General features: G+C 43.6%; 1 protein-coding gene across 11 annotated transcripts in view; it reads left to right on the top strand.

The window, feature by feature from the left end:
* Positions 1 to 4,943: 4,943 nt before the first annotated feature.
* The window catches only part of plekha5 (pleckstrin homology domain containing, family A member 5), a 120,625-nt gene continuing 111,669 nt past the window's right edge, over positions 4,944 to 13,899 (top strand). For all 11 annotated transcript variants that reach the window (XM_053508219.1, XM_053508216.1, XM_053508227.1 and 8 more), the window contains exons 1-3: positions 4,944 to 5,079; positions 5,214 to 5,290; positions 5,911 to 5,968. In XM_053508219.1, coding sequence (XP_053364194.1) covers positions 4,988 to 5,079; positions 5,214 to 5,290; positions 5,911 to 5,968 — 227 coding nt within the window. In that variant the 5' untranslated portion in view covers positions 4,944 to 4,987. The remainder of the gene's footprint in view (positions 5,080 to 5,213; positions 5,291 to 5,910; positions 5,969 to 13,899) is intronic.

The raw sequence follows: 13,899 nt of genomic DNA, 5'->3' as shown, positions 1-13,899 counted from the left end.
TTCGAGTGTTTTGTTAATTAAAGACTGAAATATCTCATAAATATTTAAACCCTTTGTTAGGACACTTGCATTTGAGCTCTGGTGCGTCCTGCTTCTATCCAGTGGGCCTTGAGATGGTTCTACAACTCGACTGGGGTCCGTCTGTGCCTAACTCAATTCATTGGACATTATTAGGAAAGGCACACACACACCTGTCTATAAAAGGTGTCACGATAAATAATGTATGTCAGAGTGCAAACACAGCCCGAGGTCGAGAGAATTATCTGTATTGTCTGTCCAAGAGATGCTAAGCCGCCACTGGGGCACCAGAGAAGCCAATCATAAGTGAGACAACTTAGTGAAACCCAATGAAGTGGGTTTGTCTCGAGAGTCTTAAGGGAATCTGCCAATGCCTCTTGGGTCCAGAAAGCCAGGGCTAACCATTTGAGCAGTTCATTGCTATATGCCTTTGGGTATTCATCAAATTTAGACTGTGCACACAGAAACAGACCGACCCCTTCGTACTAGTACGCCAAGACCATCGGGCTTCTCCTGTCATTGTGGGACTCATCGAATACTCCCATGTCAAGCCTTGAGTTTATCCCAGACCACTTATATTCTTATTTAGGCAACCAGTGTATTAGCTGCACACACCTGCACCTGCAAGGGCCGTTCTGTGAGTTCTGTGCAACCAGGTGTAGATGGAAAATTGCCCTGGCAACCTGGTAACAAGTGGTCTCTGGGGACGTGGTCTCTACAGGGTCCAAGGAAAATTACCTCCAGTTCCAGTTCCTCCACTCAAGAACCACCAACATCAGAGCACCAGGACCTGCTGAGCTTTTCCATGGGTTCAGAAGATTTATCCCTTAGCCTGATTTCATTGTTGACTTCACTGACTGGCTCTATGACATCAAACTGTCCTTCTCAGTCTGGAAACAATTTGGAGAACGATGTGTGTATTACAAAGTGTATTTATTTCCCAGTACATACTCCTGTAGCTGAGTGTCATACAGTCAGGACTGACACAATGTCATGCATGCGCAATGCACCTTGGTCAGAGTGGGAAAAAACAGATTTTAACTTATCCTGATTCCGAACATCATTGTAATTTAATATAATATAATATTATAGGAAAAAATATTCCAAGTATCTGTTTGACCAGCCCTTCTGTCTGTGGAAGGTAAGCACTGGTGCAAATTGATTTAATTCCTAATGAATTGCATAGTGTGTGAAGAGTGTAAAAACTTGTGCCTTGGTCAGACAGAATCTCTTTCAGAAACACAACTCGAGATTAGACTGATGAGTGATGAGTGCCTCCACAACACAACACGCTGAGGGTCACAGCTTCCATGTATCGTGTTGTGTACTTCACTCATACTAATGCAAACCAATGCCCTTCTACAGTCAGTTCTACGGGCCAGACACACCGTACCAATTCTTTTAATAGAGACGCCAGGTAAAGGACGTCAACTGAGACACCAGGAGAACTCTCTGCACACATTGCACAAATGCCTAACTAATAAAAACAGCCCATAAGACATCTTGGACCAGTGAAACGAGCCGGTGGCACCGCACGTTCTCTACCATTCCTGCCAGGACGTGAGTGATGAGTTCCTCCAGTACCACCTGCATAATTATCTGTTCCACTCCCCGCTCCTCCGGCATCGACCGCTAGTGATAGGAACCCTTCAGCTGTGCATGGGTGAGACTCCGGCCTAACTCTGCAGAGACTGGAAGCACCAGCAGCATCTTGGCTTATAAATACTCCAGCTGCGTTCATGGCTCTACAATGGAAAGTATTGATTTTTGAAAAGCCTGCTGAATTCCACAGGGGCCCCAGAGTGCATTTGTTTTCCAACAGTTATTATTTTAAATATAAGAAAATCAAGAGTAAAAGAATGGCTTGGCAAAGAATGAAGGATGTAATGAAAGGAGCACAGCTCGGTTGGATTAAGCGATATCTCCACTTCACTTCTCTTTTTTACTTTACACTCCCCTCTGACCTCATGATCCTCCTTTACAAGGCAGCAGGGAGCTGGAACGAGAGAGAGAGAGAGAGAGAGAGAGAGAGAGAGTAGTGAAAGAAGAGAAAAGTCATTAGCAATGCAGTTAGGCAGTATTAAATAAACGCCACCCTCTCGGATGAGGAATCTGAATCTTGATAGAAGGACAGAAAGGTAATGTTGTGGATGTAATGAAACGTAGAAATGGAGAATGTCATGCAATCTCTACTTACCGCAGAAATGCTGCTGTCCTTGCCTTGCCTTCGAGTCGGCTCAGAATGATGTCATCTTCCACCTCAGTGCATTCGAGCTACAAAATGGTGAAAACATGAACGCATTAATGTTTGTCTTCTGTTAGCCAGTCGTTGTATAAACAGCATGACGTCTGTAAATGATGTTACTTTGTTGGCAGATTTGATGTCATCTGAACTTCTAAGATCCAGGAACTGAGGTGGTGTTTTCTTCGTTTTTGTCGGAGGTCAGGAACTATGAGTTACAACCTGAATGCAGCATACACACCAGGTGGACGTTCACTCCACTGCAGGTCATCACACACACAAACACACAGGTTCACACCAGCATGGTTTTGGAGCTGTGAGGAAGGTGAAAAGTACCTGACAGAGGGCCACACACACAAAGGAGACGCGCATGAAACTCTAAAGCAGAGGTCAGAGCCTGCACAAGCATCAGCACTACTGTACCTCCTACACCACCGTGCCACCTGAATGCCTTCGATGTTGGGTTCTTTCTTTTTCCTTTTTATAGATAATGCATTTCAAACTAGAAGACTGAGTTTCTCATTAAAATAAATGATTGCAGCACAGGAACCGGAGCTGAATGAAAAAACAAAAACATAACTTGACAGTAATTTATTCCTTTATGATGACAAACAGTTCCAATTCATGTAGCTTTTAAGGCAGTCCCATTAGAGCTCCTGCATCAATCACCGCACACAGGACTAGCTGGAGGCCAGGTCAGGTATGATGTATTTAGGAATCAGCAACACTTAACATTTAGGTTCTGACATCTAATGTGATTTAGTGCGTTAGATAACTTAAACAATCCTTAAACTTTGGCAGGCAGGCAGGTTTACACATAAAGTAATTGATTTATTTTATATGAAATAAAATAAACTTGCGTTATCTGTTCATTTGATATATGAATAATGACATGAATTATCTGTAAGATATTTATATTAATATGAATACTGAAATGAGCAAAAATTAAAATATAACTTGTTACAACTTGACAGCTAAATGAACTGAGTTCACTGGAGAAAAAGAACATTTTATAATATTATTATAATATAGCCTATTTATTTATAGCATTTCTTATCACAAGACTACAAAAAAAGCAAAAATAACATCCTTAAAAATTTTGCCCAAGCTTCGTTCAAGATATATTCACTTGCCATGATGCTGAACTGTCCATTTGCCCCCTTTGGCTAAACTTCTCTTTGTTGTATTATTGTCGTTGTAACTGGAATAAATGCGAGTAGCCTATAATTGCTAGATTTAAATAAAAATTAAATCAGAATATCACATAAACTTTCAAAACTTTTAAACAATGCAATAAAAAAAGTTTAAAACCATGTGGGATTACCTGTCAATACAAATCATGACATACGGTCCTGAGCAATGCACAGCTGGTCATGTCTGTATCACATGTTACAATGCTTTAAACTAACACATCATCACATTAACAAGCTAACACTGACGTGAGCTGCTTTCGAAAAGAAAGCTGACATTAACTAAAAAGAACTCAATGTGCATGTTTACACGAGGTTCTCTCCAGCATATACATATACTGTTAATACTATACAGAGTAGAGTACTTTATTGTACAGTATACAGAGTAGAGTACTTTATTGTACAGTATACAGTGGTGTGTGTCAGGTTATGTTCCTGAAGGAAACTTGGCTGCTATCACCAGTTGAACAGGGTGTGGATAAAGTAGTGGTTATAACTGTAATACTTTCTCTGGTCTTTATTCATGGTGTACAAATACCTGGTTACAGATGATACAGTGAATTATATTATTTTGCTATATCTACTATAGTAACAATTTTAATTATATATAATATAAAAACCTCATCTAAACTTCACATGTAAACCATTGAACAGGACTGTGAGTTGTTCTTATACTGTGTGTGTGTACTGTATGTATGTGTGTATATATATATATATATATATATATATATATATATACACACCACCGTTCAAAAGTTTTAGAACACTCTCTAACTCCATTGTAAAGAAATGCTAAAGGCGTCCAAAAATGCATTAATCTCCTTTGAACAGTTAATGGTGAGATGTTTCTGCTACTTCTGCTCTGTAAAGACTTCATAACGCCTCTAATCTCAGGTGCTGTTAATTGGTCATTTTTCAGGCTGATAACTCTAAATGAACTTCTCGTCTGCGGCAGAGGTAGGTTTTGGTCTCGCCCTCCTGGGACGGCCTTCATGAGAGCCAGTTTCATTATGGTGCTCGACGGATTTTGCAAATGCACTTGACAATACTGTTCTTGCAAGAACTATTACAGAAAGGCCGACCTCTGTGTCTTAAAATAACAACTAACCGGTGTTTTTCTTGTTGTTACGTAATTACCTAATTCCATGTGTTATTTTATAGTTTTGAAATCCTCAGTATTGTTGTAGAATGTAGAAAATAAATCACTAATATATATGTATATATATAAGATATGTGTGTGTGTGTGTCCAATCCAAATATATAAAGGGGATATACTATCCTATACAAATCTCTCTGTATATATATACACTGTATCTATGTGGATAAAAGTGGGAAAAGGCACATCTGTCATTTTTTTTGTGAATTTCATTTATTTATATATTATATCGCGCATGTTTTGGGTAAATAAAGATTTGCACTGAGTGTTGCGTGCGCGCGCCCAGCTCCCTGGCTTCGCCGTGCACGCGCTTTCGTGGCGGCCACGCGCGGCTCGTGCCCGGCTGCCTGGCTGCTCCTCAGTGTAGTGTGTAGTGTAGACATGGCGGCGGATCCAAACCCCGACTGGCTGTCCTGCTTGCCGTCTTCATGGAGTTACGGGGTGATCCTGGACGGGAGAGTGTTCTTCATCAAGTAAATATCATGCGGATTTTTGGGATATGACGGGTTTCGGGGCTCGAGCGCGAGCCTCCCGCGGTGCTGTGCGAGTGTTTCTCTTCTTTACATGCTCTTATTTCTTTTCTTTCCTTTTTTTTTTCGCCCAACAGCGAGGAGGCGAAGAGCACGACCTGGCTCCATCCTGTGAGCGGTGAGGCGGTGATCACAGGACACAGGAAGACTCCAGGTAATGCAGTTTGTCTGTCTCTGCTCGCGTGTGTGTGTGTGTGTGTGTTTGTGTGTGTGTGGACGCGGAGACGCAGCGCGCGAGCGAGAGAGAGAGTGAGGGAAGCGGGCATGACGGAATCCTGCAGCAGCAGCGCGAGGAGCGGGGAGCGCGCGCCGCCTCACATCGATACAATGTTTCACTGTAGGCTTTGATGTGTGTTAGCGCGGGTACACGGCTCACGCGACACACTGGAGCATCGAACTGCTTTGATTTAATCTCAGCCTGTATTCATGTGACAGCACACACACACACACACACACACTTAAATGTGGCCTAGCGTTCACCTGCGTTCCTCAGCAGATCAGACATACATGCTGTGTTTGTAAACAGTGCGAGTGTGTGTGTGTGTGTGTGTGTGTGTGTGTATAATGTAGTGTCCGAGAGAATCCTTCTGGTGTCTGCACACACAGCTGAAGAGTGATCTGGAGCCCATGCACTGCAGATCTGTGGCTCTAGACGCTGTTGCTCTCTCTGTCTAGCTGCCAGTGCAGGCCAGATCCTCTAGACATGAAAGCCCAGACTGAGACACACACACACACACACACACACACTAATGTTTCTCTCTGTATCCCTTATAGATTTACCGACCGGCTGGGAGGAAGGATATACCTTCGAAGGAGCACGCTGCTTCATCAAGTGAGTGTGATGTGAAGCCGCTCGCATGTCACGGTGCTGTATAGTGTCTGATGTGTGGCTGTGATTTCAGATCGCCGCGTCTACACACACACACGTGTATATATACATGCACAAATCTCTTTCTCTCTCTCACACACACGCACACACACACACCCTCTCACCGCCGCCCTTGTGCTTCTCAGTCATGTCCCATCGCGCACTGGAGACACTCGGGACAACGTGCTCTTCCTTCTCTGCCTGAGAGCAGGTGATCAGTGTGTTCCTCCTGGTGACTCAGGCCTGGGTTTGGCTGAACAGGTTCTTCTTGTCAGCCCTTCTCTCCCTGGGGATCTGAGCCGGATTAATATTCACATGGCAGACTTGTGAATCTTTAAAGTCTGCACCAGACTATCAGCTCTGCAGTGTAAAGACGTCTCTGCCTCGGCTTTCTACAAACACCCTGCACATCTCCATTTTTTTGTGCTCTGTGTGTGTGTGTGTGTGTGTGTGTGTGTGTGCTGACAGCTCATTTCAGAGAAAAGTTGCTCATGCATGGTTTAAAAAGTGGCCAAAAGCCAGCAGATGACATCACAGACTGACTTGCAGGCAGGTATAATGTTGCTAACAGGGAATAACTTGTTTCCCTAACGGTAGAAAGTACTTTCAGTCTATTCACAGAATCCTGATTTTTTATTTTTTTTTTTACAATTTTTTTTTTTTATCATGATGGCAGACCTTTGATGTGGGATTAGTGACACCGGAAATGGATTAACTTTGCTTCTCTTACTGTAAGTGTTTCTAAGTGTGTGTGAGATATGGAGTACAAGGCGTGTTAGGGAGAAACATGCCGATCAGGGATTGGTGATTAGAGAACCAGAGCTCGTCACTGATAGGCTGTTGGGGACGAATGTGATCAGTGGGCGGACGTTGTGAACGCATGCTCATGCAAATAAAACACACTCAGGCTTTACTCACTCGTTGCTCTCACGCCTCGTGTGACCTGCGGTGAGTCGACTGTCTGGCCGTTACAGAGAGCGACGGCGTACGCTCATCATTCAGGAGCGCTCAGTGAGTGCAGGTCCGCGGGGGACAGAAGTGTCCAGCTTTAATTGATGAAGTGTCCAGCTGCATGATACAGCGTTCACACCTGATACACTCTGTACTGAATCAGATGAACCTGCTCGCTTTTGCTTTTGTTTGCCGTCTGGGTCGGATACACACCGCACATTGGATGAAGGGTGGATACGGATGAAAGCATTCTCATGAAACTCTTTCACACTGAAATATTTCAATGGAGGACAAAAACTAAACAAATATTTACAAAGTGTTTAGAGAACTCATCAATCCCACAGAGAACACATTTACACCCAGCGTTTAATACATTACCAGACAATTATGTGGTGAGACAATAGAATAGGAAATGTATCAAATTATGAATTATTATATAATTAGATAATGGTGTATAATTTCGAGTCGTATAAAGTATTTTCTGTACGAATCCGCTCTTTATTTTCTCATTTTGTTCGTTGGTCCAAGTATTTCGTACCATCAGTGTTTCTGCAGCTCTACAGGTCTGTTCTTTGGTTCGGTTTGTGAGAATATACTGTATCTAAAGGTTCGCGTCTGGACGTGCCCTTAAATTCTTAACTCAGATAAACAACTTAACACGCTCCTTACACTTTCATTCTTAAATATTAATTACTCCACTATTAATCACAGAAAAAAATGACTCACAGTTATAGACCTGTGTAATTTATAACACGAACTTCTGCATAGTCTGAGACTCGTGTGGAGTTTGTCAATAATATAAATATTTAATAATGTGACAAAAATAACAAATTATTAACTAAATAAATAATGGCAAAAATCTTCTTAATAGATCATTTGTACCATTATTTTGCTGTTATTCTAGAATAAACATGATTTGAATAAATACATTTAATTGTACAACATTGCAGTTAAAATTGTCTCAATATGTTTGTCAACACAATATGTGTGAAATACATGCACCACTGCAATTAGTTTTTATTTTATTTTATTTAAATAGTGCATCTCTAAATTTCTTTAAAGAAATTGAAGTGTAAGCTAATCGGAACAGAGAAGGTAAATGAAATAACTGTTGTGTATACACTCGTGTGAAAAAGCCTCTAGTCCTGATAGTCTAGTGATTAGGGACGTTTATTTATAAGCATTAAGTGTAGAATGAATTTCCATAAATGCATGTGATTGATTAAAACCACAACAAGGTGGAACAGAGGATCAGGTAGAGAAGCCAAGCTGGAATACCTTCTGCATCGGTGTACCAGCTGATGATGAGCTCTACTGTACGGGATCAGTGATGTGACGTACAGGAAGTGTCCTTTTAAATTAAAAATCAAAGCATTTAAAGAAGAATTTGATACCAAATTAGCCCAGTTTGTCAAGACTGTGACCTGGAGAGTGTTAGTGCGTTGGTCTTGTGCTCTCCGTGTGCGCAGCTCCGTCTGCTGGTGTATTATCAGGTGTGATGGTGATGTTGGTTATGATGGACTGGAAGCCCCGTCCCCAGTGGTTAGTTCTACACTCAGGACGTCTATTTCACATGAGTTATTATGATGATTATTATTACACAGTCTACAACTGCTTCACTCCAACGAGTCCACTGAACCTCACTGAGGATTGCTGATGGCAGTCAGGATCCATCCCATAATTGATCAGGATTTTGAGTTAACCAATTAATGACCAGTTTACCTGTATAGTACGGTGCTTCTTGCAAATCAGTCCCTTCACCCTTCACTAATGCTGACGTACACACCTGTTACTGATCAAACCGCAGTCAGTTCTCACCGAGCCAATCTGACAATCAGGATAATGGACAGTAACGGCACTGGGACGCGTGTATCACTGTGTGCTGTCACTCTCTGTCCCAGGTGTTCTACAGCTGTTAGTTACACTGTACACATCACTTTATCTCTTTATGTTAAGATTTCCTTCGTTGCTGGTTCACTTGTCACACACACATCCAGGGTCGGCCTTTATTCCATACGAGTTGTACGACCGATCACATGGCCGGGTTGCCCGCGTGCTCCAGCGTGCCATGTTTCAGGAATCTTTATTGATTAAAATCGATCAGCATTTTCTATGTGTATTTGGCACAGTTTCTGCCCCACTGAGAGAGTTTCTGCCTCCCCGACGACTGACCGCCCCTTTAACTGTTCATCACTAGTGTTGATGATCTTTAACCACGTGACCGCGACGTGACGTCTTAAATCTGTGTGAGGGATAGTCACGAGCTGGATGCACTATATAATAACCATAAATAAATGAATACACTGCGAGTGAATTGGTTACATTTTGAGTTTCTTCCCTAAAAAAATCTCTTTGGTATAATAGGAGGAAGTAAAGCAGTTTAAAAGCCCCCCTGCGGTTGATTATTTTCCCACAGCAGCATAAATCTTTTATTTCCTCCAGATGGATGTATTTGTTTATTTATTTACCCTAATAAATAAATCTGTGCTTCTCTTGGGGAAGTCAGTTTTCATATCCATGCTGAATCAGTCCCGTGCATTCCCACCGCTCTGTTGTGAGCTAAATCCTGCGCGCGGCGGTCTGTTTAATTAGCGCCCACTTCCTTTTCCTGTGTGCTTGAGTCAGACGGTGATGCGGGTGGTTTGTGGTCCGTCCCTTCCCCACACGCCCCCCTCCGCGAGCACTATGCGCCTGCCTGGAGCGATCGGGCTTGGGCAGAAGCGAACCATCGATGTAGTTTTCCAGGTCGGGTAGACAAAGTCCGAGACCGTCTCGCGTCCTCCCTCGATACTACCCGAGATAAGAGTCTAGGGAAGCTGTGTATCGGTGTCTCTTTAGCACAAAAGACACGCGTCGTGTATTCCCCAGGGATCCCATGTCCACACTGCATTCCCGCCGTGTGTGACGGCGCTCTCTTACCGTTTTACAGTGTGGATTATCTCACCACGCGGCGTGTAGCGCTAACACCAGGCGGAGTGCTGCGTCCCCCGGAGAATAGGGCTTTATGCTGAGTTAGAAAGTGACTCCAAACCCAATGACGAGAGAAATGACGAGCCAGATCTTAGCTCAGCATAAAGCCCAGTTCCTGCCTGCGCCCTTTGACCGGTGGCTCTGTGTGTGTGTGTGTGTGTGTGCGCCACAGAATCCCTTCAATTACAGCAGCAGTAGCTGGCAGAGAGCCAGAGATGGAGAGCGATACGGGGCCTCATGAACAAGTGGATTTCTGTATCTTGGTCACTCTGAGTTTTGCACGTGCAGGACGTGGCTGTGTTTTCGGACGTGCCGTTTGTCCGGGGGTGCTGCTCGCAGCCCAATACCCTGTGTACCCTAATCCCTAACGCGCTGTTAGAATGAGAAGCCGTCTTTTTCCATGACTCTTGTGTAATATGCCTGAAAAGCGGACTGCAGATGCATATTCATCACGCTGCAGTCTGAGGATCTGCTTTTTCAATGTCACCCAGGAACAATGTTGTGATTCAGAGATTGTCTTCACAGCAGCTGCTCTGCAGCACGAGTTCCAATGTGATTCCTTCTGTCCTTGTTCTTCTCTTTCCTCTGCTCAGAAGTAAGGATGATGCTGAGCGTGATGGAGGGGGAGGGTGTGTGTGTGTGTGTGTGTGTGTGTGACCTGTGATCGACTGTAGTCAGGGATGAGGGAGGGCTTCACGTCTTTCTTGCTCGGAGTGGAATCAGTAAGGGTGGTGTGTGTCATGATGCACGTCTAGACCCTGTAAAACTGACCTGAGAGAGTTTAGATAGATACACACGGTATTGATTCAAATTATTGTAACCTTCTCTTTCACTTGTTTTCGACATGTTATAGTTCTAAAGGTTTTTTATTAATGTAACTATATATATATTTAGCAGTAAGTTCGATCTGGTGATAAACAGCATGGAGGGTAAAAAGGCCTTTGAGTATCACAATCCCATATTTTTGTCTCATGGCCCGCCCCTAAAACCCAGACGTGATTATACTCAGCCATGCTGTCTCTGCAGTGCTCTGTGTGTGTGTGTGTGTGTGTGTGTGTAATTCAGTTGATTCCTCTCCACTAGCTGTGGTGCTGAGGTTAAAAGTAATGTAGCGCTACTACAAATGAGAATGCGCGCATGATGTATTGACTGGCTTTCAGGAAGTGGTTAAGTCTGAAGACACTTTAATTACGCGGTGTGATGTGGCCGAGCCGAGAGCACAGACTTTATGGAGTTAACTGGAGTGTGTGACCGCCTGGAGAGTAGCGATGAGCACGAGCAGTGGCCGTACTGCATACTCACTATCTAATGACCTCACTGATACGGAGAAGGATTGTTTGTCCTTTTAAAACACGTTTACATCATCACTCACAGCGAAGCGAATCCAAAACCAGGTCAATGCGGAGAAATGTTCCCAACTCCACCTCCACTGCTTATTTGTGAATAAACACACAGGGTTTGAAATCCCTGATACCACAGCTTCATCCCGACACATCCCCAGCACTAACCTAACCCGTTCCCGATGCTATGCTAACCCATCCCTAATGCTAATCTATCCGTAATGCCATTTCATCCCTCATCTGTACTGCTAACCCATCCCTGATGCTAACCTAACCTGTCTCTAATGCTAATCCATCCGTAATGCTAATACATCCCCATCCGTAATGCTATGCTAACCCATCCCTAATGCTAATCTCACATCCATCCCTTATGCTAACCCACCTTTAATGAGATGCTAATCCATCCGTAATGCTAATACATCCCCATCCGTAATGCTATGCTAACCCATCCCCAATGCTAACCTCACACCCATCCCTTATGCTAACCCACCCCAAATGAGATGCTAATCCATCCGTAATGCTAATCCATCCATAATGCTAATACATCCCCATCCGTAATGCTATGCTAACCCATCCCTAATGCTAACCTCACACCCATCCCTTATGCTAACCCACCTTTAATGAGATGCTAATCCATCCGTAATGCTAATACATCCCCATCCGTAATGCTATGCTAACCCATCCCTAATGCTAACCTCACACCCATCCCTTATGCTAACCCACCTTTAATGAGATGCTAATCTATCCATAATGCTAATACATCCCCATCCTTAATGCTATGCTAACCCATCCTTAATGCTATGCTAACCCATCCCTAATGCTATGCTAACCCATCCCTAATGCTAACCTCACACCCATTCATTATGCTAACCCACCCCTAATGAGATGCTAACCCATCCTTAATGCTCACCCAATCCATCCCTAATGGCATGCTAAGGAAAACCACCTCTAATTCAATGCTAACCCACCCTAACGCTAACCCCACACCCGTCCCCTGCGCTGACCTAACCCAGTGTTGTGAACATGCTACGACTGACAGGTGACCAGGTTGTTATTTTGTGGGTTGTAGTTCCTTATTCCGTAATGTGTGTGTTCTGTTATTGCGCCCCCGTGTGGAGCTGCCTGAGTGTGATGCGCACTGCAGTGTTCCTAAATCCATCTCTCTGGTGCTAGAACCTTAAACTCCAGACAGGGATTTTGGATAAGACCCAAGTGTACCCTTAAGCAGTAGTTTCAGCTCATCACTTCATTAAGGGGGTAAAATATACACCAGCACAAATAATGAGGGGAAAAAGCAACCACAGTAGAGGTGGAGGTGGGGGTGGTGGTGGAGGGACGGGGGGTTTGGGGGGGAGGGGGTGTCACAGCAGTACTAATTCTCCCAAATCTAACCCCCAGTTGCTTTTGGAATTCTGAGAATGGAAGTTAAATCATTCCAGAACATGACACTTGTTTGAACCTCGGCGTTATTCAGCTGAGAGGGAACGTCAGGGTTAAGAGCTGAGCGAGAGAAACGGAGAAGTTCTACATGCACACACCCTTTACTGTAATAATGGGATTAATAATCACGCTGGAGGAATACTTTACACTTTATTTTGTAGGATGTTGTTAAAACACTGCACCTCTGGTCTACGGCGCATGTGGGCGTGCGATCTTCATCAGAGACGCTACCCGAGTCGGCCACATCGTTACAGAACACCGTACGGTCTAGAGTCGCTCATGGAACTGAAATATTTGCATGCGCACCTTTTAATTTCACGATGGCTCTGAATGAACTAATATCGTTTTAAAGTAATTAAAGTCTTCATCTGCACATTACGGAGAAAAACTTATTGGAATTTGCCAGCGAATCCACTTTCCTATTGAAATATTACTTTACTATGTGAATTATGCATAAATGTAATATATCCCTCTCCAGATAAAAAAAATCAAAAGCCACGCCGAACAATCGAGTCGTGCTGAAATGCACAGTTTCTGCACAGACTCCCTTTTCTTTCCTGCTTATTGCTTATTGCTGAGCCACAGCAGGGGAGTTTTGTCCACGGATCAGGCTTTAATAAGAAAATCTGCCAGTACTAGCCTTTAGCTAAAGATTTCTAAAAGCGATGATAATAGCGTTCTTTCTCTGAAAGATGGAGAACGACAGGATTATTACTAAACGTCCATCAAGCGTGACAATCTGCGTAAAGCTCTTCTTTAATATTCCTGTAAAATTCTGCAGTTCTGAGTGGCGAATCGAGTGTGTACTGTATGGGAGGCTAGCGGTGGCGGCGGCGGCGGCGGCCTTGCTGTCTGTCGAGCGGCTCAGTAATTACAGGAGTGTGTTTGCGTGCGGTTGATGACGGTTGTTTGCATATCCTGTTAGGATTCACAGATGCTACAATAGAGTGTAGTAATGAAGCACTTCCTTTTCTGAAGGTGACGTGAATATTCACTGATAGCGTGTGAACCCGCCGTCTCCTCTGAGACTGTCTCTGTCTTTGACTTTATATCCTCTGAGCTAATTACTGTACGTCAGCAGAAATACAGTAGTAATCATCTAATCATCTCGATTGTGCTGGATGTCTTTTTGTCTAAATACCTTCGAATGAGAAGTAAAGAAAGACGGGCCGTTTCCGCGCTTGTTTTCCCTCC

Source organism: Clarias gariepinus, chromosome 12, assembly GCF_024256425.1.
Source record: "Clarias gariepinus isolate MV-2021 ecotype Netherlands chromosome 12, CGAR_prim_01v2, whole genome shotgun sequence".
NCBI lineage: Eukaryota > Metazoa > Chordata > Actinopteri > Siluriformes > Clariidae > Clarias > Clarias gariepinus.
Note: the sequence above shows the minus strand (reverse complement) of the source record. Positions and strands in the feature narration are given on the sequence as shown.